This window comes from Pan troglodytes, chromosome 1 (genome assembly GCF_028858775.2).
Source record: "Pan troglodytes isolate AG18354 chromosome 1, NHGRI_mPanTro3-v2.0_pri, whole genome shotgun sequence".
NCBI lineage: Eukaryota > Metazoa > Chordata > Mammalia > Primates > Hominidae > Pan > Pan troglodytes.
In genome coordinates this window covers 114,173,972-114,200,734 of record NC_072398.2, presented here as the reverse complement: position 1 = coordinate 114,200,734, position 26,763 = coordinate 114,173,972, and the positions used below count along the sequence as shown (strand labels likewise).

The 26,763-nt window shown below is 42.7% G+C and overlaps 1 protein-coding gene across 1 annotated transcript in view; it reads right to left on the bottom strand.

The window, feature by feature from the left end:
* The window catches only part of PTGFRN (prostaglandin F2 receptor inhibitor), an 80,634-nt gene that overhangs the window by 16,353 nt on the left and 37,518 nt on the right, over nt 1-26,763 (bottom strand). Inside the window, exons 4-6 of the mRNA XM_009428418.5 lie at nt 24,600-24,980; nt 12,469-12,894; nt 6,683-7,102 (exon numbers count right to left, since the gene is read on the bottom strand). Coding sequence (XP_009426693.2) covers nt 6,683-7,102; nt 12,469-12,894; nt 24,600-24,980 — 1,227 coding nt within the window. The remainder of the gene's footprint in view (nt 1-6,682; nt 7,103-12,468; nt 12,895-24,599; nt 24,981-26,763) is intronic.

Here is a 26,763-nt window from a genome sequence, read left to right as displayed (position 1 = left end):
CTTCATCTTAAGATTACAACCAAAATAGAACTCTTCTGAAAGAATTACTTTTGCTCTGGCTTTTCTTTCTGGTGGCCACAGTGACCTCATTCGAAAGCTACCCTCCACCCTGGAACAGCCTGGGCTGGTTCTAGTTCAACATGGTTCACTTCTAGGCCAGGGTGGCTTAGGGATCAGAGGAACAGGGACTGAAGCAAGAATGCTTTTGGTCCCAGTGGAGTGAGTGGTCTCACTGCACTGTGCTGGGTGCTGGGGAAAGGGGCCCTGTTACCAAGAGGCTGAAATCTGGTAAGAAGACAGACATGCCAACAATGATATTTCTATGAGGTGTGGTGGTAGCACTCAAGGCACAGCTTCAGCATGCCAGGGAAAATGGAGGCAGCCTGGATATGCCTTTTTCTTTTTTTTTTTTTTTTTTTTTTTGAGATTGAGTCTTGCTCTGTCACCCAGGCTGGAGTGCAGTAGTGTGATCTCGGCTCACTGCAACCTCCACTTCCTGGATTCAAGTGATTCTCCTGCTTCAGCCTCCTGGGTAGCTGGGATTACAGGCACGTGCCACTACGCCTCGCAAATTTTTGTATTTTTAGTAGAGACAGGGTTTCACCATGTTGGCCAGCCTGGTCTCGAACCCCTGACCTCATGTGATCTGCCCGCCTCCCAAAGTGCTGAGATTACAGGTGGATATGCCTTTAAGAGACTACTCAGGTTGGGGAGGCTATGTGTTGTGGGAGAGTTGGGAGTATATGGAAACTTTCAGTACTTTTTGCTCAAAAGCTGGGAACCTAAAACTGCTCTAAAAAATAAAGTCTGGGCTGGATGCAGTAACTCATGCCTGTAATCCCAGCTCTTTGGGAGGCCGAGGCAGGTAGGTCACTTGAGCCCAGGTGTTCAAGACTAACCTGGGGAACATGGCAAAATCCCATCTCTACAAAAATTAGCTGAGCACGGTGGTGCACACCTGTAGTCCCAGCTACTCAGGTGACTGAGGTAGGAGGAGGATTGCTTGAGCCTGGGAAGTTGGGGCTACAGTGAGTCAAGATCGTGCCACTGTCTCAATAAATAAATAAATAAATAAAATTAAAATAAAGTCTGGTTAAAAAACAAAACAAAAAAACCCTACCCAAACTGGGTTTGTCTTACATGCCTCCCTGAGAACGCTGCAGGCAGAATTATTATTTTTAACTCACTTATGAATTCCTCTTAGGTGAGAACATTCCATAGCTTTCAGCTTAGCTAATCCTAAGAGTTCAATGTTTACTTTATCCCAACTCCTAAAATCTAGGAACAGGCAAACCTAAAAGAAATTCACAGAACATCAATGCTATGGGACTCCCCTTGGGTTTCCTGGGAAGCAACGATTGAAGTCCCTAGGTGCTGACTGTAAAACTCATTAGAAGTTAAGAATATAGGTATTACTACTTCTTGTTCAGATTGCCAGAAAGAAACAAGTATGCTAAAGTATCTTTTTTAAACTTGCAGAAGAAATGGCCATGACAGAGGGAGTAACATGATGAAAGGGCTATATTTTCATTTCGACATGATGACTAATAAGATGAATTCATCAGATTGCTTTCCTAACCAAGTATAGAAATATTTTGTGTTTTCCTGGGAGAAAGGTAAAGGATGGTTATAGAATATTGAACCCTAGTGGGGGTTAGGCAGCTCTGGGTAGAAACTGCTGAGAGTTCTGATTATTCAGGGAACAGCAGGGGCGTACGTAACTCTAAGGGGATAAAGAATTGACAGAATGGCTGTTCCAGGAAACGGGGAAAGGGATGAAAGCAAAGACAAGGAAGCCTGACCTACTTCTGGACATCATCCCCTTCAATTAACTCAGCTCTCAGCCCTGGCTCCCTCGGGCCTTATACCCTGGACTTGCTCTGCCTGGAGCAGTGAGGTAGGGCAGGATTAGGCCAAACTGCCTGGAGTTGGCTCTGTGTGGTGACTGGGGACACTTATGCCATAGGCGGCCATCTGTCAGTGAGTACAGGTTAGCAGCAACCATGGTGAGCAAGGGCGGGCAGGGGGTCACATTTTTCTCAGATTAGAAATTTCATGGTAATACACAGAACTACACTGAGGGGCTTTTCTAGTGCTCAGGCCCCTTCTAAGAGAACATAGAATGACAAAACATTAAGAAATTCTCATGGTTTTATCTCATGGATTATTAATTTAATTTGAAGCAGCAAAGAAGACTTACTTAATTCGAACAAATTTCACTTTTTCTTTATGTTTCCAAAGAAAACCCAAATACCTCCTAGGTCACGTTACAGTTCTCACTTCCCCTATTGGACGTGGGAATCAACAGAGCATTTGTGCTGCAGCTCACAAGGCAGACAAGGACTGGGGAAAAGGCCTGCATTGTGGTGAGCTATTCACAGGAGTGGATTTCCTCCTAATGAAATCAGCAGCTCACTGTTAATATGGGTCATTATCCCAGGCTTAGAAATATTTTCATTATGGTCAATTTCTGTGGTAATTCTGTTTTTGTGAGGGGATTTGTCTGGTTAACTTCACAGATGACAGCGTATGGTACAGAGAGTTTAAATGAACAACCGGAGTCACTAGGGGTCCCCCAATTCCTTGTCTGCAGAGAGTATAGGAACTACTTAACTTTTAAATACAAACATTGACATAAACCATGTTCCAACCTTGGCCTCTAAAAAAAGCTGTTAGTGGCAGTTTTTTTAATGAAAGCAAAAGTTACAGACCATCTGCATGTCCATCAATAGGGTAATGGCTAAGCAAATTCAAGTATGTAAAGTCATTAAACGTGGTATTAATGTTTACCTAGAATTGGTTACAATATGGAAAGTGCTGATCTTATAACACTAAAGGGAGAAAGGCAGGTCCTAAAATTGTATGTACAGCTTGATCTCAAAGTCATGAAGAAAACATACAAGAAAAACATTCTAGGAAGATGAACAACACAAGTTAACAGTCTCTGGTAGGATGATGGATAAGTCTCTTTCCCTTCTTTCTACGTTACTATATTTTCAAATTTTCTACATATTACGAAGAAAAAAATTTATTATTCTTCTTTTAAAAGGCCAAAGCCTACACTATCATATTTAAATACCATTTTCCTCTTGACACTTTGAATCAGTAAAACCCAGCACTCAGTAGGGCCCCTTGGTTTTTAATACCAAAAAGCAGGCGCCCTGAAATCAGGGGACAGGAAGGTGAACATGGGAAGAACCCCTTTGTTGTGTGTCTTAAGGTATGTCACTGATTTTTAGGAAGCAAAGGCTGTTCAGTTTCAAATCAATGTTTGCTGGTGGCTATTCAGGGCTATAGTATTGTTCTGGGTGCTGAATTTGGTGGCAGCTTCTCCTAATTAAAATGTGAACTGGCCATGACAACTCTGTGGATTAAATAAAATAAAACCTTAGGCAATCTATTCAACCTGGAAGCTACAGCGGTTTTATCTGTTATGCTGAGATTTAAAGAATTGAGGAATAGACTCAACATCCATTCCTCACCCAGAAATAGATACAAAATACTCTGTGTCTCCCCTTTTCCATATAAGAGTTTAAAAGAAAGATCAAATAACAAATGTAAAACAAGATGGAACAGATTCCTACAGACAGCAAAACAAATACACAAATAAAGGACAAAAAACACATAATAATCTCATCTCAACAGAGAAAAAGCATCTGACCACATTCAACACCTTTCCATGACAAAAATACTCAACAAACTAGGAATGAAAAAAAAACTAAGAATGGAAGGAAACACACTAGGAGTGGAAGGAAACTTCCTCAATCTGATAAAGGGCATCTATGAAAATCCCACAGTGAACATGATACTTAAAGGTGAATGAGACTGAACGCTTTCCCCCTAAGATCAGAAACAAGACAAGAATGTCCACTTGTGCTACTTCCATTCAACACTGTATTGGAGGTTCTGGCTGGGCAATTACTCGAGAAAAAGAAATAGAAGATATTTAGCTTGGAAGGGAGAAGTAAAACTAGTTCTATTCACAGATGACATAATCTTGTATTTTAAAAATTGTAACGAGTCCCCCAAATTTAGAATTAATTAGAATTAATAAACAAGTTCAGCAAGGTCACAGGATACAGGATCAATATACAAAAGCCAATTGTACTTCTATGAAACTGCAATGAATAAACAAGCCGAAAAGTAAATTCAGAAAGCAATTCTATTTACAATAGCATCAAAAAGAATAAAATACTTACGATAAATTTAACAAAAGAAACAAGATCTGTACACTGAAAACTACGAAACACCATGGAAAAAATTTAAATACCTAAATAAATGGAAAGATAGCCCATGTTTATGAACTGAAAAACAGTATTGTTAAATGGCAATGCTTTCCAAATTGATCTACAGAGTTAACACAATCCCCATCAAAGTCCCAGATGCCTGGACTGTAGAAATTAACAGGTGGATCCTGAAAGTCACATGGAAGTACAAGGTATCCAAAACAGCCAAAACAATCTTGAAAAAGAACAAAATTGGAAGTCTCCAACTTCTTGATTTCAAAACTAACTACAAAGCTACAGTAATCAAACCATGTGATACTGGTATAAGAAGAGAAATCTAGATCACTGAAATAGAATTGACAGTCTAGAAATAAACCTTACATTTATGATTAAATTATTTTTGACAGGGGTGCCAAAACAAGTCAATGGAGAAATAATACACTTTTCAATAAATGGTGCTAGGACAACTGGCTATCTCCATGCAACATAATAAAGTTGGATCCCTTCTTCTTAACCACATACAAAAATTAACATGAATCATAGCCTAAAATATAAGACCTAAAACTACAAAACTCTTGGAAGAAAACATAGGTGTAAATCCTCACAGCCTTAGATTAGGCAGTGATTTCTTAGCCATAGCAAAAACACAAGCAACAAAAGGAAAAAAAAAAAAAAAACAGATAAACTGGACTTCATCAAAATTTAAAAATTCGATGTTTCAAGAGACATCATTAAGAAAGTGAAAGACAACACACAAAATGGGAGAAGATACTTTCAAATAATAATGTTTATGGCAGCACTATTCATAATAGCCAAAAAGTAGAGATAGTCTAAACGTCCATCAACAGATGAACAGATAAACAAATGTGGCATATCCATACAATGAAATATTATTCAGCCATGAAAAGGAATGAAGTACTGATACCTGCTACAACATGAATGGACCTTGAAAACATTATGCTAAGTGAAAAAAAGCAAGTCACAAAAGTCCACATATGATATGATTCAATTCATATGAAACACCCAGAAGAGGCAAATCTATAGAGACAGAAAGTAAATTAGTGGTTGCCAGGGGCAAGGGCATGGGGGCATGGGAATGATTACTAATCAGAGTGGAGTTTCTTCTTGAGGTGATTAAAATGTTCTGGAATTAGATAGTAGTGATGGTTGCACAACTCTGTGAATATACTAGAAACCACTAAATTGTACACTCTATATATAGTAAACTTCATAGTATGTGAATTATATCTCAATAAAGCTGCTATTAAAAACAAACAGATACACAATAAAGGAGGCCTATGCTTTCTCCAAATCTAAGGGCTTAAATCAATATTTACCCTTTAATTTAAAGGTCAAGAGATCTTAGAAGATTATTTCACTATATACCATAAAAGGCTATAATAATAGAAAATAATATTAATAGAAAAACTTTATTAGAGTCTAGCTTACCTTTAATATAAATGCTAATCATTTAATTCAACAAATATCTTGCATTCATTGTACTGATTCAATTGATACCTGAATTTTTACAGATGAGTATTAATTTATACATTCACAAATTTCTAACTAAAACCCAGGAACCCAGGGCAGAGTTAGTGAAAACATTTAGTATTAAACTCATAAATGATAATCTTTTGCATTGATATTCTAAATAAGATTGGGGTTTAAATACTTTTAAATCATCTTCCTACTGAAACACACACATACACAGACAGAGGATGTTAAAGATCTTCCACTTTTGGCAAGTCATTTAACACCTTGGGAGGCTCAATTCCCTCCTCTCTTTCTTTATACTCCACTATGTTCCCTAAAGTATTTGAAGTAGCTGAGCTTCAGCTCATTTTCTTAAAATGAAAGCAGAAATGAAAACATTCATTCATCAAAAATTTGTACATGAATGTCCACAGCAGCATTATTTATAACAGTCAAGAACTGGAAACACCCAAATGTCCATCAACTGATGAATGGATAAACACAATGTGGGATATCCATACGATGGAATCTTATTCAGTCATAAAAATGAACAAAGCACTGATACATGCTACAATATGGATGACCCTTGAAAACATTTTGCTCCAAAAAAGAAGCCAGATACAAAGGCCACATATTATATTCTATTTATGTGAAATGTCCATAATAGGCAAAATGTATAGAGACAGAAAGTAGATCATGGTTGCTGCAGAATGGGAGGTGGGGAATGGAGTGTGAATGGAGGGTATTGGCTAAGGGGTCCAGGTTTCTTTTGGGGTCATGAAAATGTTCTAAAACTGATCGTGGTGATGATCACACAACTTTGTGAATATATGAAAAGCCACTGAATTACACACTTAAACAGGTGCATTGTATGGCATATGAATTGCATCTTAACAAAGCTGTTTTAAAAAATGAGGGCATCTGATCAAAACCCTAGGGTCTCTTCTAGCTCCATCTATGATTCAACAGGGCTCACTGCTCACCTGAGGTTTGGAAGTCTATCTCAATAGGATTGGAGAGACTGGTTGCTGCTTCTCGCCAAAGGCTGCCCCTGACAGGAGACCAGGCTGTCACCATGCAGCGGTACAGCCCTGCGTCTGAGACCTGAGTCTGGTACATTCGATAGCGGAACTCATCCTCCTGCACTTTTTCTAAAACAACGCCATCCACCCGTGATGCATCTGTCCAATTCTCCAGCTTCACCACAGAATCCTGGTCCAGAGAGATGATGTACTTCGTTTCATTGGGACTGGAGAGGTCGCCGACAGGCTTCTCAGCCGTGATGAGAACAGAGTAGCGTGGCGACTTAATATTCTTGGAAGATACTTTGCAAGTCATCTCAAATGTATTTCCGGCAGCAAAGAAAGGCTTTGGCTGCCTCGCCTTCACCACAAGCACGGAATCTGGAATGAAGGACCAGAAGGATGTGATTTCCAACAAGATCAGTTAAAATAAAAATGCAACGAAAAGCAAAATAACCAAGAAACAGAAATTTATTTGCAAATTGCCACACAAAAGCACCTATGAAAATGTGGAAACTCAGAAAGAAAATCATGTGTATCTATAAGCAGGCTAAAACCACCCCATTGGAAGTAATAGTCTGAAATGAATCAATGGGTGTCAGGAGAGAGGAAATTATGGTGACAACTGGTTTTAAGGATTTTTAAGTCCTTAAGAAGTTTCACCAGGAAGAATCTGGGAACCCGCTATTGGTGCTCCAAAAGATGCAAGGCAGAGGACACTCCTATAAAGGTGGGAAAGACATGGTTGAACACAACACCATGACCTCCAAGCCAGGCTCCTGGCCATACCATTTGCCTCTCCTCCCCAGGGGTCTGCTAAATGCAGGGGAAGTGCCCCTAGCTAAGCTAGCCTGCAGGGAGGAATGCAGCAAGGGAGACATGAATTCTCCCTGTTTAATCATATGATAGTGACATTACAGAACAGATGTATTGCTAAAATGACTGTAGCGTATGTATTTGCAGATCTAATAATTTCCACTTGGTTTACACTTTAATTTCAGAAATGCTGTTTAAACATTTTGAGAGGTGTCTATGGCTACGCTAACTTTAGGTTTAAGTGGATTACTCCTTGTGTCTCTGTCAAAACAACAATGCCTATGCATGCACACATTAGAATTCATCTATTATAGTAGCACAACGTCAGGCACTTGGAAGGTGCTTAAATATTTGTTGAGTGGATGAATAAATGAATTAGATACATTCTTTTTATCCTTTAATAAGATGATTAATCCTATAATCCATCCAGTTACAAGATGAGATTTTTACGTTAGATTTTTTGGAACACTTGTTCCACCAAACCGATTAGCAGAACATATATATTATGAACTCTCTCCAGAACCACTGACTGCTGAGCTTCTACTGAGCCACCACATTCTTTCTTGATTTTCCTGTGAGTTCGGTCATTCATTCATCAATTTAAACATGTATTTATTGACAGCCTTCCATACTGCAGGTACTGGAAACATAACGGTGAACAAATAAATACAAAAATCCCTCCCTTTATATGCCAGTGAAGGAAGACAAATGAAATAAACAAATAAAATATATGGTATGGTTATATGGTGATAAACGTTTAAGAGATAATAAGCAGCCAAGGAAGAGAAAAAGCGTGGATTTGTATTTGGAAGGAAGGTGTGTGTGCCACAACTGTAAATAGAGTGATCAGGGACATCCTCACTGAGGAGGCAACATTTTAAAAAGAACCTGAGCTGGGTGTAGTGGCTCATGCCTGTAATCTCACTGATTAGAGAGGCTGAGGCGAGAGGATTGCATGAGGCCAGGAGTTTGGGATCAACCTGGACAACATAGCAAGACCCCGTGCCTCTAAAAATAAAATTAAATAATTAGCCAGGCACAGAGCATGTGCCTATAGTCCCAGCTACTTGAGAGGCTTGAGTCCAGGAGTTTGAGGTGACAATGAGTTATGATGGTGCCACTGCACTCCAGCCTGGGTGAGAGAGCCTGGGTGAGAGAGCAAGACTGTGATTCTAAAAAAATAAAATTAAAATTAAAAATAAAATAAATAAAAAGGACCTGAAGGAGGTGAGGGAGCAAGTCCTATCTATCTTGGGAAGAGCATTCTAGGCTGATGGAACAGCAGGCAGAAAGCTACAAGGCAGGAGCACACTTGGTGTATTTGAGGAGCCTGGAAGGGCAGAGTGGCTGGATGGAGTGGGTGCTGGGGAGGGTGCTAGGTGAGGCCAGAAGGTAATGTGACCAGTTGGTACAGAACATCTAAGACCACTTAGAGGACTCTGGGTTTTGCTCTGAGTGAGATGGGGAGGCTTTGAAGGTTTAGAGCGAAGGAGTTTCAGGACCTGACTTATATTTAACAGGATTGTTCCAGCTGCCGTGTGCTAGGGCAGAGCAAGGAGATGATCTGGGAGGCCAGGGATGTAATCCAGGCAAGGGTGGCGCCATAAATGGCAGAGTGTGAAAAGTAGCCAGATTCTAAGTCAATTTTAACAACGAGGAGTCAAGGATGAAGGTTTTGGGCTGAGCCACTAGAACAATGGTGCTGGAGAAAGCTGGGAGAAGAGAGCTGGCAGAGTGTGAAAAATAGCCAGATTCTAAGTCAATTTTAACAACGAGGAGTCAAGGATGAAGGTTTTGGGCTGAGCCACTAGAACAATGGTGCTGGAGAAAGCTGGGAGAAGAGAGCTGGCAGATGTGATGGGAAGCGTCCTTTTGAACAGAAGCTTGAGATGCCTGTTAGTCAAGTAGTGTCAAGGAGGCAATGTAATATTGAGTCTGGAGTTCTGGAAAGAGGTCCGGGGTAGACATGTAAATCTGGAGTCACTGGTGTCTAGATGGTATTTAAATTGATGAGATTAGAGACATCACCAAGAAGGTGAGGTTAAATAGAAAAGAAGTCCAAGTCCAAGGACTATGTCCAAAGACTATGTCCTGAGGTAGTCTAATGTTTCCGGGTCCAAAAAATGAACAGAAGCCAGCAAAGGAGGCTGAGAAATAGCTAATAAAGTTGGAAGAAAGCCCTGAGAAGGCAGTGTCCCACAAGCCAAGGGAAAAACCAACGCATTCCCAGGAGGAGAGAATCACCTGTGTTAAATTCTGCTAAGTCAAAGAAAATAACTGACAATAGGATTTTCCAATATGATGATTACTGGCCATCTTACCACAAGCAGCTGAGGGGAAAGCCTGATTTGAGTAGGTACCAGAGAGAATGGAGGGAGAAAAACCAGACACACTGAGTATATATACATCAAATATTGTTGTTATAAAAGGAAAAAGTAGTAAGTAGACAAATGGGTGTGGGAAACAGAAAGACGGATGAAGAAGCAAGATCAAGATTAGCATAAAAAAAAGGGGGGGGTGCCTGGCACGGTGGCTCATGCCTGTAATCCTAGCACTTTGGGCGACTAAGGCAGGAGGATCGTTTGAGGTCAGGAGTTCAAGACCAGCCTGGACAACACAGTGAGACCCTGTCTCTACCAAAAAAAAATAGCTAGGCATGATGATAGAGGCCTATAGTGCCTCTAGTTCCAACTACTCGGGAGGCTGAGGTGGGAGGATAACTTTAACCTACCTAGGAGGCTGAAGCTACAATAAGCCATTATCATGCCACTGCATGTCAGCCTGGGTAACAGAGCAAGACCCTGTCTCAAAAAAAAAAAAAAAATTAGCTGAATGTGGTGGTGAGCAACCGTAGTCCCAACCGCTCGGGAGGCTAAGGTGGAAGGATCACTGGAGCCCAGGAGGTCAAGGCTGCAGTGAGCTACAATCACACCACTGTACTCCAGCCTGGGCAACAGAGTGAGACCCTGTCTCTAAAAACAAAACAAAACTAAAACAACAAAAAATACCACAACCCTCACTCCCCACCCCCTCTAAAAAAACCCAAGGAAACCTGGATCTAACAGCACATTGACAGACCAATGGGAAAGGTCCGGAAGGGAGAGAATTACCAAAGACATAAGAGAGAGCAGCCACGGTCTAAGTAGTGAGAGGGGCTGGCCTCTGCCAGGACATATGCCACGTGACCTGGTCTCAGCCCTGGGGCAGCGTGAATGGGAATTCTCCTGATTATTTCTACTTTTAGGAGAATAGGAAGCAGGGCCAACAGCTGAGAGAGAAGCTGTGGGAGGAGGTTTGCAGAGACAGAAGGTGGTATGCAGTAATCACTTAGGAGAGTGGGGAAATAAACAGACTAAGGAAATGCAGAATAATTCCCACGCAGTGCCAAGAGCCCACTTGTCACAAGTGACCACTACTTTAAAGGGAGACCAGTCAACATGTTTGAATGTTTCTCTCCAACCACATTAGCTCTGTGGGCACAGGTAGGGAGGCTACAGAAAGCTGCCTTTGAACTGGGTTGTGGTTTGGCCACAGTCTAATGCAAACCGAGAGGGGAAGGAAGCTAGGGGTGTATGCAAGGGAGTGATTAAAACTGACTGGGAATTTAGGCTAGGTAATAGTAGGTGACCACATAACTTACCCCTACCTCCCAGCCTTAGCTCTGAGAATGAAAGAAGGTGCTATCATAATGTACACCATTCCAGGTGTACGCTGGACTACAAATGGGCACCCTAGTGAGAGAGACGTGAAGACACAATGGCAGTGAAGGACGATGTCAGGTGGTAGGATTAACAGATTGTTGGCCCCAGTAAGGTTGAGGGATTGTTGCTGGAGTACTAGACGGAGCGGTATAGAAAGACAGGAGATATGTTTAGAGAACAGGATGCTTGAAATTGAGACTGTGGAGGGGTTTCAGTTATCAGAAGGGAGACGGTCTAATGTAGCATATAAGCATGTAAGTGTAGGACCAAAATAGGATAGAGGACATGATGACTACAGAGAGGAGGACAAGCAACTAAGAATGACAGGATTAACTGTATTAGAGTTCGCCACCTTGGCTGCACATGAAAATCACTGTGGGAGCATTTAAAAATTGCAGTGCCCAGAATGCATATACTTCAGACCAACTAAAATAGAATTTCTGGTGGAACCCGCCCGATCTTGTCTGATCTTGGAAGCTAAGCAGGGTCAGGCCTGGTTAGTATCTGGATGGGAGAATTTCTGGTGGGACAAAGCACCAGCATTTTTTTTAAGTTCCTAGGGTGCTTCCAATTGTGACCCAGTGCTCTACACAGATACTGAAGTTAGCAAGATGGGAGCAGTGTCAGACAGAGTGGCCATGAAACAAACGCTAACATCTTCAAAGAATGAACGGAGGACCTAGGAGGCAACAGGCAATAGTAACAAGAAGAGGTGGTATGGTGTGATGATGACACGAGATTCGAAGCTAGATATTTTTAGGAGTGAGCGAAAACGACCTGGAAGCTGCAGGGAGGATCAAGAAGGGCACCTGCCCCACACCTCTAGGCCCAGTTATGAGAAGTGTAGGAAGAAAATGGGCACTACTTAGGTGGGCTCTGGGGGAAACTGTCCTCAGAGAGGTAACGGTTTCTCCAGGGGAAAGAGTGTCCTCAGAGTCATCATGTTTAACGCAAGAAAGAGAAAAGAAACATTCAGAGGTAAAGTTCAGGAAACAAGAGACTTGGCTGATTGACAGTGAGTTGGAGGGGGACCTCTCTGGGGCTTGGGGACAGAGGAGGGGTGATAGTGAGTCCAAAGAGCATGTGCAACGGGTCGCATGGCGATCAATGTCCAGGACACACATTCCTAGTGTAAGTGATAACCTGCAGAGGGTGACTGTGCATCAACACACAGCGGCACGACTTAAGCAAAGACAAAACAAAAATGAATAACAAGAAAAAAGTTCCTACCTTCTAATGCCCAAAATATGTTAACAGGCTTGGAGAAGACATCCTTGCTTTTCACCCAGCTGTTGTTCCGCTGTTTGGTCCAGGCAGACACAACACAGTAATAATTGCCTCTGTCTTCCTCTGTAGTCCTTTGGATCCGGAAATTGAACGTGTCTGTATGTTCCTTAGAAAAAATAAAGTCTCCATCCTGGGCCCGCTGCTTGCTCCTCTCTCCATATTTTAGCGTCCAGTCCCCGTCCATGACTGCAAGCAGCTCGCTGGTCACCACATTGTCGCTGCGCCGGTTCATCCTGTAGTACCACGAAACTGTGAATCGGACATTCGCCTCCCCATTCTTCGTGTCCACCACCCGGCATGCCAGCTCTGTGGGGTCATCCGCAAACCCGGGGACCTTGGAAGCATTCAGGTACACCTGGTAGTCTGGTTCTGAACGAGAGACAGAAAGGCCAGGATAGGAAAATAATTAGAGTAACATGGCAAGAATTAACAAAAGGAATGAGACAAGGACTGCTCTTGTTTTAACAATTAAATGCTTCTCCTGCTGGACTAGAGAGACAGAAATCAGTCGTTGCATTGGATAGGATCCTAGAACAGTGTTTTTGCAAAACTTGTAAAACACCACTTCTCATACCTCCCACCCCAAGAAAACCTCCCAAGGACAGAAGCCCAATGTCCTCGGCCAGAATCTTGATCCTTCCATGGCACTGGGGTCTGCTGTCAGTTTCCCCAAGAGGTTAAGGTCTTCTGAGAAGAATCTCTTAAGAAGCTCAGTGTCCACCCCCTACCAAGATTGCTCTGGAATGCCAAGCAAGCCCACAGACCTCCAACACCCCCACTGGAACAGTATCGGAAAACCCCACCCAACAGTAAATTCCAGAACTCGAGGCCCATCAGTGGCACAGTGGCTCAGCTTCCTGTCATCCTTGGCCATGCCCTAAATGCAAGGCCCTCAGGTCATCATTCCCCCTACATATTTCTGTCCTCACTTTACCGTTCCTCTGACTTTTTCTGCGGAATCTGTGTTCAGTGGTCAATAAGCACTCCCATCCTCAAACTCTCCCACAGACATTCTCGCTACTGCCACATGTAACTCACCTGTGTCACTGTGAATCTTGCCCTAGTGAGCACCCCATGTCCCTGCAGAGAAGGGTGGGAGGGAAGCCAGCATTCTCCTAGCATCCCCTTGCCTCTGCCACAGTCCTGTTTCCACTGGGAGAAAAACCCCTCCTTCCTCTGGGGTTCACTGCATCAATTTAATCCATTTCTGCACCTCCATGGTTCTGTCCTCCTTTGCCCCAAGGCTTCCTCCATACCTGCCAAGGAGCTGATGTTGGAATCCTCTTGTGGCTTCCTCTCCTTTCCCCCAGCTCCTCTACACCTGATTACTCGAGGTTCTCCAGTCTCCACACAGTCTCACACCACTGTGATGATGTGAGATGCACTACAAACTTCCACTTATTCTTCAATGTCACCTGGTCCTGGGTCCCCAGAAGGGATATACTCTGTGCTCCCATAAGCCATCTATGCACTTTTGTATGCCAGTTAGCCCACTCCACAATGACTCTTTGCTTACAGTCTCATCCTCAAGCTCCAAATACACTGCCTTTTATGCAGTAAGCACTCAGTAAATTTTTACCGCCTGAATGTTCAGGCTTTTAGAAAAGGCTACATTTTTCTTCTTCTTCTTTTTTTGTTTTTTTTGGACAGTCTTACTGTGTCTCCCAAGTGGAGTGCAGTGGCGCGATCTCAGTTCACTGCAACTGCCTCTGAGGTTCAAGCGTTTCTCATGCCTCGGCCAACCAAATAGCTGGGAATTCAGGAACACACCACCACACCCGGCTCATTTTTGCATTTTTTTAGTAGAGACAGGGTTTTGCCATGTTGGACAGGCTGGTCTCAAACTCCTGACCTCAAGTGATCTGCCCACCTCAGCCTCCCAAAGTGCTGGGATTACAGGAACGAGCCACCGCACCCGGCCTATAAAGGGCTACGTTTTTCTTCCACAGCACTTTGCCTTCTGGGAGAAAAATAATACTACCTAAACACAACTCTCCATTTATCAACACTATCTTTATCTGCATCACCTTGATCAAAGTTTGGTTTTATTTAACATTGTTTTCATTTATGACATACAGATTACAAACTGCTGAGGTCAAGGAACTTTTCTTGTGATTTACACTTCTAATGGAATTTATAACATCATGATTTCTCCAAGAATCATTCAGTGGACCAGAAAATGGAAAGAACTCAAAATCCTAATTCCTCAAATGTCATCTTCGCAAGTATTTAATTGCTTGTGCCCATCCATGGGAGTACATCGTACCGTGATGTGGACACCATAGAGAAATCCACAGGCTGTGGGACTGCCAGGGCTAGAGAGGAATCCACTGGCCATCCTGACTGCTCATTTTTACAGGCTCATATGCTGTCACACTGCTAGGGGATGTCCTGAACCTGGGCATGGTGCTAATACACCACACCACACATCATCCTAGCAAAAACTGACTGAAGGACACACACCACCCAACTGTGTTTACACCATCATATGCAAAAGATAAGGAATGCTCAAATTACTCCACATCTAAACTTTCATGTCGAATTCAGGATGCAGCAATGTGGGTGCAGAGCAGGACAACTAAGTCCATCTCATGTGGAAAGGGCAGATTTGCACCAGCTGTGCATAGAGCAAGACTGCCCCAGAACACTGAGCATCAACTATCTGTAGGCAGCAGCCAGCAGTGGCTCTTACATGGAGCCTCAAGTCCATTTCAAGCACAACACATAAGACCCTTCCTGTGTGGCATGAGACTGTGTGGGGACTGGAGAACCATAACCCTGAACAGCAAACTGTGAGGCAGCAGAGAACAGTGGTGAGGAGCTGAGGTCTGGAGCCAGACTGTGTTCAAATCCTGGTTCTGCCACTTACTTGCTATTGACCTTGGGTAGATTACTCAGATCTCTGGTGCCTCACCCATACAAATGGGGATGACAGTAACTAGCTCATAATGTTATTGTGAGGGTTAAGAGTTAAAAGATACTGTACTTAAAATGCCTAGACTGGTGCCTGGTGTGTGTGTGTATGCAGGTACACACATATTCATATACACATACACGTGTATATATTTGTGATCACTATTCACAGTTCCCATTTCTGAGGGGAGAGCTTTAAAGAAGTTAGTGACTTGGCCACACAGTTCAAAAGTGGCAGATGGGAACGGAGCCCTGTCTTCTACCACCTTTCAAGTGCATCCTTAGCTCACAGATGAACCAAACCTACTGTCTTCTAAACTTCATATTTTCTAAGTTCCACTGACTGACACATGATTTTTAGGAACGCTGAGTGCAGTGCTGCCATGACACTAAGTTACTGCCACAGGGAATGTGACCCAGAAGACAGCTCCCTGCAGGCCCTCGCCTCAGCCTGACTGACCAGTGTGATCCAAAACACCATGAAGTTGCCTGTGGGGACTCCTCTTCTGTCTCCTCACAGGTGACAGACCCTTTGATCCTTAATGGTTTACTTCCACCCCCGTGCAGATTCTTTCAGAGTGGCACCTTTTCAAAGGCTGTCAAAATTATGATGAAAGATGGTAGATGTTCATTGCAGCATTATTCACAAGGGCCAAGATATGGAATCAACCCGTGTCCATCAACAGATGAATGGATTAAAAAAATATGGTATATATACACAATAGACTACTATTCAGCCATAAAAAAAAAGAACAAAATCCTGCCATTTGCGACAACACAGATGAACCTGGAGGACAGTGTTAAGTGAAATAAGCCAGGCACAGAAAGACAAATACCACATAATGTCACTCGCATGTGGGAGGTCAAAAAGCTGAGCTCATAGAAACAGAGAGTAAAGTGGTGATTACCAGAGGCTGGAGGATGGAGAGGGGAGAATGCTAGGCAAAGGACGCAAAATTTCAGTTAGACTGGAGGAATAAGTTCCAGAAATCTATTGTACAACATTGTGACTATAGTTAATAACCATGTATTGTATACTTGGAAACTGCTAAGAGAACAGATCTTCGACATTCTCAGCACAAAAAATTATAGGTATGTGAGGTAATGGATATGTTAATTAGCTTCATTTAGCCATTCAACAATGTATACATATTTCAAAACACCATGTGGTACACCATAAACATATATAATTTTAATCTGTCAATTAAAAAAACATGTTCGAGTGACTTGACTGACCTATTAGTGGTCAGATCACAGAACACACAGAAAAGGTGGTCAAAACTAGCTCCTGTGCCAATCACCTGGGCAGCTCTCTCTCTCCTCCCACTCCCTGGCCTGCTCACACCCCAAAGCTCACTCCCCCAGACATGAAAACCCAGCTCTTCCTTAGCCTCCAGACCCAAACACTGGCCTGAGCTGAGGTCTGGGCATTCTAACTGAGCATCCATGGCGTCTTTACTACAGCACGCTCACAACCGAATTCACCTCACTCCACATCTGCCTCTGCAAACACACAAACACAAACACACACACACACAGCGAACCAGCGAGAGAGAGAGAGAGAGAGAAAGAGAGAGAGAGAGAGAGAGTGCTAAAACCTTGTTCCAAACACAGCCAGCCCCACCTCCAAACTTTTCAACCACTCCTGCTACCACATTCCCGCCACTCATTCTCAAGGTCACTCAGTGTCAAAGGTGTGCCATCTTCAACGCTCTCCCTTCCCTTCCACCTCTCCACTCTGAGGGTTCCTGAGTCTCGCACATTCTACCTCCTCAGTGTCTCTTCCATTTCTTTGTTCTCAGGCCTGATGCAGAGTAGACACTTTATGAATATTTGCAAATAGAAGTGAAAACCTCATGAAGAACACCTTCACCCTGGCCCTCACTCCCTCTAGCCAAGACTATAATAACAACCTCCCATTGCCACTTGACATGACTGACATGACTGCTTGGGCATCTGCTCCATAAACCTCCCATGGCTTCTTCCCTCACCTACTGAGTTAAGAAAATGCTCCCCAGCCTGGCATTCGAGGCCCTCCACTGCGTGCACCCAGCCGCAGCACCCACTGCCTTCTCAACTCCACTCAGATGGCACCTCTCACCATTCCCTAGCTACTCCTGTGCTTCCAGTTTCTCTGCCTTCCTTCCTGCTGCTCTGTCTGCCTCAGCACCTGGGCCACCTGCTCGATAAGTAGTTTAAATAATGACTGAAGAGATTCTTTCATTCTACTCCATTCTCCACCCTGAAATGAACCTGTTTGAATCCTACATACCCAAACACAGCGGAATGAGAGTACGGGGGACTTGCACAATGTGTGCATCTAGCTATAGGAATTCCAGCTTGGAAGGAAAGAAAAATCTCTTCATTGACCTCAACAGTTGGTCTCTTCATTCTCTCTTAAAACTAACCTTAGGCCTCAGAAAAGGAGGCCTCAGTTTTAATGCAAAGGCAAACAAAAATAAGTGGATTCTTGGCTTGTGAACTTACGAGGGGCAGGTTCATTTGAGCTATCCACCAGCCTTGTAGCTCAACTTTAGACTTACACTCCTGGAGAAGATATGATTCCACCATGTCAGAATGGTAGGAGTAGGAGCAGGTTCTGATTTCGTTTTTGTTTTGGTGCATGGACAGAGATTGTCCTTTAACATTGTTTTACAATTTTAAAAATGGTTTGCAGAGATTGTGCCCTTCTTCAAGGCCTGTCATGCACATACCTCTTCTGTGTATCCTCTCCTACTCAACGGAGAATGCCTCCTTTGAACTCACATGTCACACTCCTATTTCGTATTCAACAAATCCCACCACCTGCCAAGCTCCCTGCTCTCTAAGGGTTTTATGTGAATCCTGCCTTGAACTTTGGTTATTTGTATGTATGTCTTATGGGCTTTCCACAGGACTCTTCCCAGGGCCAGGGACTGCCACCTTGATTCTCTGTACGTGCTGTGCATGCAGTGCCTTGTACATAAAAAATACTAACATACTGGCTGAATTGAACTAAATTTAATATTTTGCATTAAAATGCTCATTTTGGGCACAGGCATTTCACCACTGATTACTGCTACATTCTGCTTGATCTCATCAAGAAATCAGCTAAGAATGCAATGGTGGTTATGTTTAAAAACTGCTTATCATTAAAGATGCATACTAAAGTGTTTAACAGTAAAATGACATGATGTCTGGGATATACTTTATACTCTTCTAGAAGAAAAAAGTGTGTGTTTTTGTGTGTGTGTGTCTGTGTGTGTCTGGTGTCTGGAATAGGGAAGAGAGATAAAATAAGATCAGCAAAATATTGATTATTGTTGAAGTTGGTGGTTATTTCTTCAACTGTGAATATTTGTAAATTTCTATTTTTAAAAGTTAAAAACAAACAACAACACACACTGTAAGCCCTCTCACAGAATACTGAGGCCAGTCCAAGTGCGGCATCACTAACGTTCTGAGAAGCAGGGATCTGCTCCCTAATCTGGATGCCAGGAAGGTGTCTGCTCATGTCCACACCATCTCCCAAGCTATGCACAGACTCCAAAAGAGTGACCCTCCCCCAAAGAAAGGCTTTAAAAATAATGGCTCATTAGACTCCTCTGTCACAACTTTCAAAACAATAAAAAGCTTTCAGAATCACTGGCTAATTTGTAAAAACAAGTATTATGGGCCTACTATGTGCAGGAGCCTGATCTAGAGATTTTCATACAAAATACCTCCTTTTACTCTCATGACAATTTTGTAAGGAAGGTATTATTATCCCCATTTTACAATAATAATGCTAAACAACGAGCATTTATCAAGGGCTTTCCATATGCCAGGCACCACACTATATACTTTCCTTGCATTTTCAATTAATCTCCATAACAACCTTGTAAGATTGGTACTATTTTCATGTACATTTCCAAATGAAAAACAAACAAAAAGCAAAAGTTAGAGGAGCTAAGTTAGAAGACTAAGGCCTTGCAGAGTGTGTGAGAGCAGAATTATAGGACAGGCTTTGGCTCCGTGGCCTAGCTCCTACTATGATCAAATTGTGCAACCTCCTTACACACCCAGGTTATTAATCTTTCTCAAAGCCTGCTACATCCCGGAAGACAAGAGTGATGACAACAGCTGAAGCACTAATCCTGAACTGTGTACAATAGGACCATGTTCTAATACCCCCTCTGAAACTTAGTTAACTTGGCACAGCTAATTACATGAATGGCTGCATGCTCCAGTTAGAAGAAACAGAAGGAGTGCTCAGCCTCTGCTGATGACAGGGTTTTATTATTTTGAATTGGGTAGGTACTTTAGAGGCAGCTGAGCATATTGACCAATCGTCAAAATGACACCACGATCACCATTTGTATAACAATTAAATATTCACCGACATTTAATGAGTGAAGGCTACAAATAAGGAGCTATTGTTGTTGGGAGGGGGTGGGAGGGGAGACTCATTACCTTACTGTGGCAAAACCATTATGAGGATGGATGGAGCACTAGCCATTTCAGAGCAATAAAAATAACATCATTTGAATGCAACATCTATGCCCTGCACCCAAAGAAATACTCGTGAAGGGCCAGGCACGGTGGCTCACGCCTGTAATCCCAGCACTTTGGGAGGCCGAGACGGGCGGATCACCTGAAGTCAGGAGTTTGAGACCAGCCTGGCCAACGTGGCGAAACCCCATCTCTACTAAAAATACAAAAAAAAATTAGCCGGGCATGGTGGCGGGCGCCCTGTAGTCCCAGCTACTTGGGAGGCTAGGGCAGGAGAATCGCTTGAATCTGGGAGGCGGAGGTTGCAGTGAGCCAAGATCGCACCACTGCACTCCAGCCTGGGCGACAGAGCGAGACTCCATCTCAAAAAAAAAAAAAAAAAAGAAATACTCATGAAGTTTTTCTTTCTTCATCCTCATTTGCTCCTCCCAGAGAAGGAAAAGTGAATTACTAGATTTGAGGGGGAGGAAAAGGGCTGGGTGTGGTCAGCTCAACCCCTTTCTCTAGCTCCTCTTAGGAGCAGCTGCTTTTAGGACACACATGTTCCTAATTCCTCTATGCTGGGCTCCTCCATGCCCTAAGACAAACTCTTAGGTCTTAATTGGTTAAGAACTTGGTGGGGAAGACCCTCAAACACTAACAAATCATCATCGCCACCACCAAGAAAATGCAGTGAGCATTTAAGAGCCAGGCACTGTACTAAGCACTTTATATGCATTATCATATTAAACCAGGAAACCAAAACTTACTTGGAAATGTTCATCGACACACCCGAGGCAACATACCTAGAAGGAGGGCTAACACATGTCTCCTGACTCCAACACTTGGCCACGTGCACTTCTGCCTTCCAGAATAATCTTGGACAGACAGCTGATATTAGTTATCCTTAAAAAACCTACAGGTCTAAATCTTATCGCCTATAAATGGCCCAGAACTCTAAAGTTTCTACCAAGTACTTAGCAGATTAACAGCTCTTTTAAATAAAATAATTACCTTCCTTGCTGGCACATTGCTGAAGAGGGGCCAGTCCTTTAGTGGGGAAGAATGCAAATCAGGTTCTTAAGACTGAACAGTAGAACTCAACTCTGCCTCCTCCAGCTCTTATATCCAAAGCCTGTGGAACCCCTTCCAATTAACACCACAGAAGTCTGGTACTTCGGGCAGAGAGTTCAACCATGAACTGATTAGTATCCAACTCTTGCCAAAGGCTCATTTAAGACATCTGATAGCAGAAGGAGATGGCTTAATGTGCAGATTAACTAGCCATTCTGCTAGGTTCTCTGTTTTAGACATACACTAAATTGGATCAACACAAAGCATCATTTGTCCCCCATAGTAATTGAGCTTCTTACAGAAACCCTTCACACACTTAAGATTTATGTCCTCAGCTTTTATAAAGGGTGGATATAAGAAACATCCATTTAAACAATCATTTAGGGCCTTTTGTAAAAGAACAGTTGAAAGCCCTGTCCATTATGTTTTCCAATGCCCCAAAATGAAAAAGCACATGATAAATTCAATGCCAAGAGAAAGTTTGTCTCGCTGAAAGAGTTAATGTTTTCCTTCCTCAGAGGAGAACTGTATAATCACACCTTTTTTTTTTTTGTCTCAACTCTTCAGAACTTCAGAGGCAAATTCAGTGCTCAAATACAATAACTAATTCATACCAACCACCTTGCAATATCTATTCTTCTTTTACCCTTTTGATCTTGATTTTATTTTTATGTCTCCTGCTTTAAATTGTACCTCATTTTGCAAGCCAACTTAAATCTTTTTTTTCTTTCCCTTTAAAGTAGGACATACATTCTAAGTAAAAGAGGTTTTTTCTCAACATCTAAAAAATTATCATGATCCTCTCAGTGGCTGCAAGTGCTCTGGACTTGCCAGGCCCATTCACGTCATTGCCCCGTCTTCCTGCTTAGCACAGTGGAACTCTAGAAGACCCCAATCAGCTTCAATCCCCTCACCTAGCTCAGTACACAAGCCCCAAGCAAATGAAGACAAGAACTACCCAGCTCTTAGGACTATGCTCTGGAGTTTCAGGAGTGAAGCTGAGTCCCAAGGCCAAAAATATTTTCACATTGAACATTTAATGTATATAAGGTCCTTAGTCCAGTGCCTGGCACACAGTAGATGCTCAATAAATGGTAATTATTCATTTTAATCTGTCAAGTGGCAAAACTGAGTTTTGCATTTTACCTGTGTAGCAAACCAACTCTCTCAAAAACTTTTCTGTGACAACATTCCAGAGTTACATGACCTAAGACCACCTATATCAACAGAGTGCTTGTCAGGTTGTCTGTCTATCTTTTTTGGTCACTTCTCGGTTACCTTATATTGGTCACAAGTTGTATGTGGTATGATATCCATACGCATATACATGCACGTTACATATCTAGAGACAACCATGGAGTGTCAGGCCAGGCTCACTGGCTTCTGGACAAAGTCCAGCGGGGAAGTCTTTGAGAAGGGTCTGCTGCTATGCTCCTGCCCTACCCGCTCCTGACAAGTGTCCAAGCAGCTGTAATGGTCTGAGTCATAGGCACAGGGAAGGAGGAGAAGTCTTAAGAAGAAGAAAAAAAAAAGAATGCAATTGTTTTTCATACTACTCGCTCTTTCGTTAGGTTTACTCAGGGGCAAATATCTCTGAATATCCTAGGAGTTGAACATTACTGCTTTCTTAGCAATTCTAGCTTTCCTATGCACATATTTTAACAAAATCCATGTGTGGGTACTGGTTTATTTACCCATTCAGCTAATATTTATTGAGTGCTTATTACATGCAAAGCAGCAGGGAAGGTGCAGGTTCTATATCTGTTAGCATCAGTCAGGAAAAGCACACTGATGACTTTCACAATGGTAGTAGCACTCCAAAGGAGTTTCCAAAGGAAAACAAATGACGGGATCCTTTGGATAGTAACTGAGCCTTTTCCACAATTTAGTCTCTTTATTTCTTTTCACTCTCTGGAGAACACAGCTACCAACAAATCCCTTCCAGTTAAAGGAGCCCATTCCTCCTAGAGCTCCGCTCCTGTTGTCTGACAGTCCCTGCATCTCCCCCCGGGTATGCCGGGATCAATGCACAAGTACTTCAAAGAACCCTCAAATTGGAGTGCAAGCAGCACTTTCAATAAAAAAAAAAAAGTCCTCGAGCTGGGATTCAGAAGTTGAAGGGGGAGCGGGTACGGAGAGCCAGTGCTGGGATTTGACAGCACCATACAATACACCAAGGATCAGAGCTGTGAGACAAATTCAGCTCCAGAGATGAAAAATCTTCTTTTGGTGCTGACAACATCTGTTTTATTTTGAAGGTTGCTAAGGAGAGTTCTAGCTGAGCCAACATTGTTCCAGTTCAGTACTTCATAGTGACTCTCTTGCATGGGGTTCAGACGGCAGGAATAAAAAGCTTGCCAGATAAACTCCGCTTCTTTTACTTTTCAGATATCAAAGGATTACTTTGCTAACAGGGCTGATGAACACCCTGCCTCGTCTCCATCGGAATCGGATTGTCCCTTCTGCTTACTCTCATTGCTCTTCTTCTCCCTGCCCCCTCTGTCTCCACTGGCCAACTCCCCATCTTTGCCAAATAAAGGCTTACTGGGGAGGAAAAAAAAAAAAAAGGAGAGCAAATATGCCACTAACCCAAGAGAAGATTTCCACGCAGAGATAAGGAATAGATAAGTATGAGTTGGAGGTCATAGCAGAAGAATCAGACAAAGGAGGAAATGGTTTCCTGGCCTTTAAAGATCTGTTTTGCCTGCTAATAATCAGAGCAATGCCAAATGCCTTTATCAGGGCTCAGGCGCTCATGGACAGTAGAGAGATCAAAACAGGGGAGAATGTGATGGAAGGCCTGTCCCATCTCTGTAATAATGGAGGTGGGGAGCGAAGCTTTCCACACCCAGCTTGACCCCATCCCTCCTTTGATTACTTGCAATTACAAGACATAACAAAAATTAGGAAAAGTTAGTGTACATTTTGCCCAGAGGGCAAACATTTAGGGAAAAAAGAGGTAGGGGAAAAGGAGCTTAGTATAAAGTAAGAGGACATGCCAAAGATCTCCACATATACGGCAGGTTGTTATAAAATGGGTGGCAAGGTGGTCAACACTTGAGAGCTACTCTGCTCTTCCACTGGGGAAATTATACCTGGGGTGAGAGCGTCCACAAAACAAGCCTATAGAAGCAGGCGGGCCCTTTAGTTGTAACTGGTATATACAGATATATTGTGGGATTCCAGGGCGTGATGTGAAAAAAAAAAATGCTTTCTAATAACTGAAGGAATTATCTTTCTGCATTGGGCTTTGGAAAAGCACCAGCTCCTGCCAGGGAGCACCTAGGAGTCTAAGAGAAACAAACGAAGAATGGCAGTGTTCTCCCTCCAACAAAGATTCATTTCAAAGAGCCATTCAGCAGTGCCCTGACCCTGCAAATGTCGACAACAAAAGGAAACTATATACTCTCAAATGAGGGTATTGAGACAACTGAGGCCACATTATCTAAACATTTCCCTTGCCTGCCAGATTCTATTTCATCCCCAGCTTGGGATCTATCTGGGCCAAAGTATGCATGAACCAATAGAAATAATGTCAAAGTCATGCAAAGCGCAGAGCCTCCTGAGATAACTCCTTTAGATAACTCCGAGGAGGGGTTAAGCTGAAAAGGTTAAGAGTCATTCTCCAAACCACTCACCTAGCCAGGTCACACCCACACCAGCTGGGGAAGACACAGCCTCTGCCACTTTGTGCCAGCTCCTGTTGTGTCCGGGTGCCCACAGGGACACGTGGCAGAAATAGTAGCCAGAGTTTTCTTTGCTAACATCCCAAACCAGTAAATGGTAGGAGCGTGCATCCACATGACTCAAAGCAACATGAGGCGAGCTGTGCACCAGGGAATCACGGTCAAGGCGCGCCAACACGCGGGAGCCAGGTAGGGTGCTGTCAGGCATCCTGCTGAAGGACCACATCACCTCGGGCCGGATGTCATCTGCTCGGTCTGTTGTGATGTTACAGGTCAGGTCCAGTTCCTTTCCTTCAGCCACAGACACATTCTTGGGCACAGCTGCTCGCAGAACTTGAAAATTAAAAACAAATACATCTAGGTAATCTGATTATGTTTGCCCCTTCTATTCTCCACCCTCTTTAAAGCATCTCCTTTTAAGTTGTTATTTACAGTATTAAAGTTAGAAGGCTTTGTACAGTTGTAAGTGCTTGAGAAATATTTAATGAATAAATTAACAGAACACACCACATTTCTTTTTATTTTGTAAAAACAACAATAGCCGCAAACATTTACATATATCTGCTATATATGCCAGGCAGTGTTCTGAGTGCTTTACATATAATAATCCTCAAAACAACCCTAAGAGGCCTAATTTTACTGATGAGGAAATTGAAGCACAGAGAAGTTAAGTAACTTGCCCAAGGTCACACAGCTGATAGGTGGCAGAGATGGAATCCAAATCCAGGCTATCTGCCTTTAGAAACTCTTCTCTTCACTGTTATGCTATCTTTTGATAAGCAGTCTATTGAAGACTGTAAAACTAAAATTATACATTCTCCATGTGCATGATGAAACTTGGGTGATTTTACAGAAAAGGAAGACTTGCTTCTGACTGGTACACATTGTTAGCTGGGGGCTAGGCAATAGGGCAGCAGAAGTGAGGGTGAAACTGTCTAAGGGATAAAAGGGAAAAATCCTCAACAGAAGGGCCAGGAAAGTGAAACCAGACAATTTTCCTTGAGTCAAGTCTTCAAAATGTAATGTACTGAGAGTATAATTTATTTCTTAGACATTCCCACATAAAAGCCAATCATAAAACATATTCTAAAACTAAAACACGATTTTTGGATTATCTGCACTACTGTCCTTTCTCATTAGTGTGGATAATTAAAAGTAGACTATATTTAGATGAAGCAGTGAAGTATTTGGTGTCACAGACTCAAGGCAGATCTAGTTCCAGCATTCCCCTGTCAAAAGCTTTCACATGGAAACATTTTATTCTATTCAGAAGATTTTAAAAGAGCATCTGTAATCTGAGTAGAAAAACATCAACTTGTGAAATGTCCGGGAACAATTACTTAGATGACAAGTACCAAGCACTTCCCAGGGGATTCAAGCAGAGGCACAGCCCTGGCCTTCTAGCAAGTCGCTGGCATCAACGGCATGGCACTGGCCCCAGTAAGCTCAGGGACCCAATTCAGAAAAGACCAACTCCAAAGCCCGTGCTCCTTGGCGTAAATTACTTTCATATGAATATGTCCAAAGCCTGACAATATTTCAAACAAATATTTCAAGTCAAGTTCAAGATCCAGCTAGACAGAAGACAGAAAATAAGGTGGGCACAGTATTAGAAAAGGGAATTTAAAAGTTCAATTTCTCCTTCCACCTAGTCTCCTAATTCTTTCTCTTGCTCATCTCTTTAAAAGGGCCAAAAGTAGCCTGAGGGTATCATTTGTGAGGACTAAGTATGGAAACTGCTGCCCTGAGCCAGGCTCTGCAGTTTGAACCATTCTACAGTCAAAGCTTGTGGCCAGAAACCCTGGAATCCTGCTGGAGTCACCTCTGCCAGGACTTCAGCTACTGGAAGTAAAAGACGACTCAGGAGGGAGTCGGGTCAGTGAAGAAGTACTTAACAAGCAGCTGTGGACTGTATGGACGGAGAAAACAGAGTCTCAGGTTCAGAAAATATTGGCAGGGATGTCTCTTCAGCTGTGTAGTTCACTTTGTAATTTTCTCTGTGCAAGTGGCTCAGTATCTTGTCACATCACTAACCAGAGGTCCCACACATTCTGGATTTGGGAGTTTACTGCTGAGAGACAGGATGGAGTAGGCTAAAGGGAAAAAAAGGACCAGT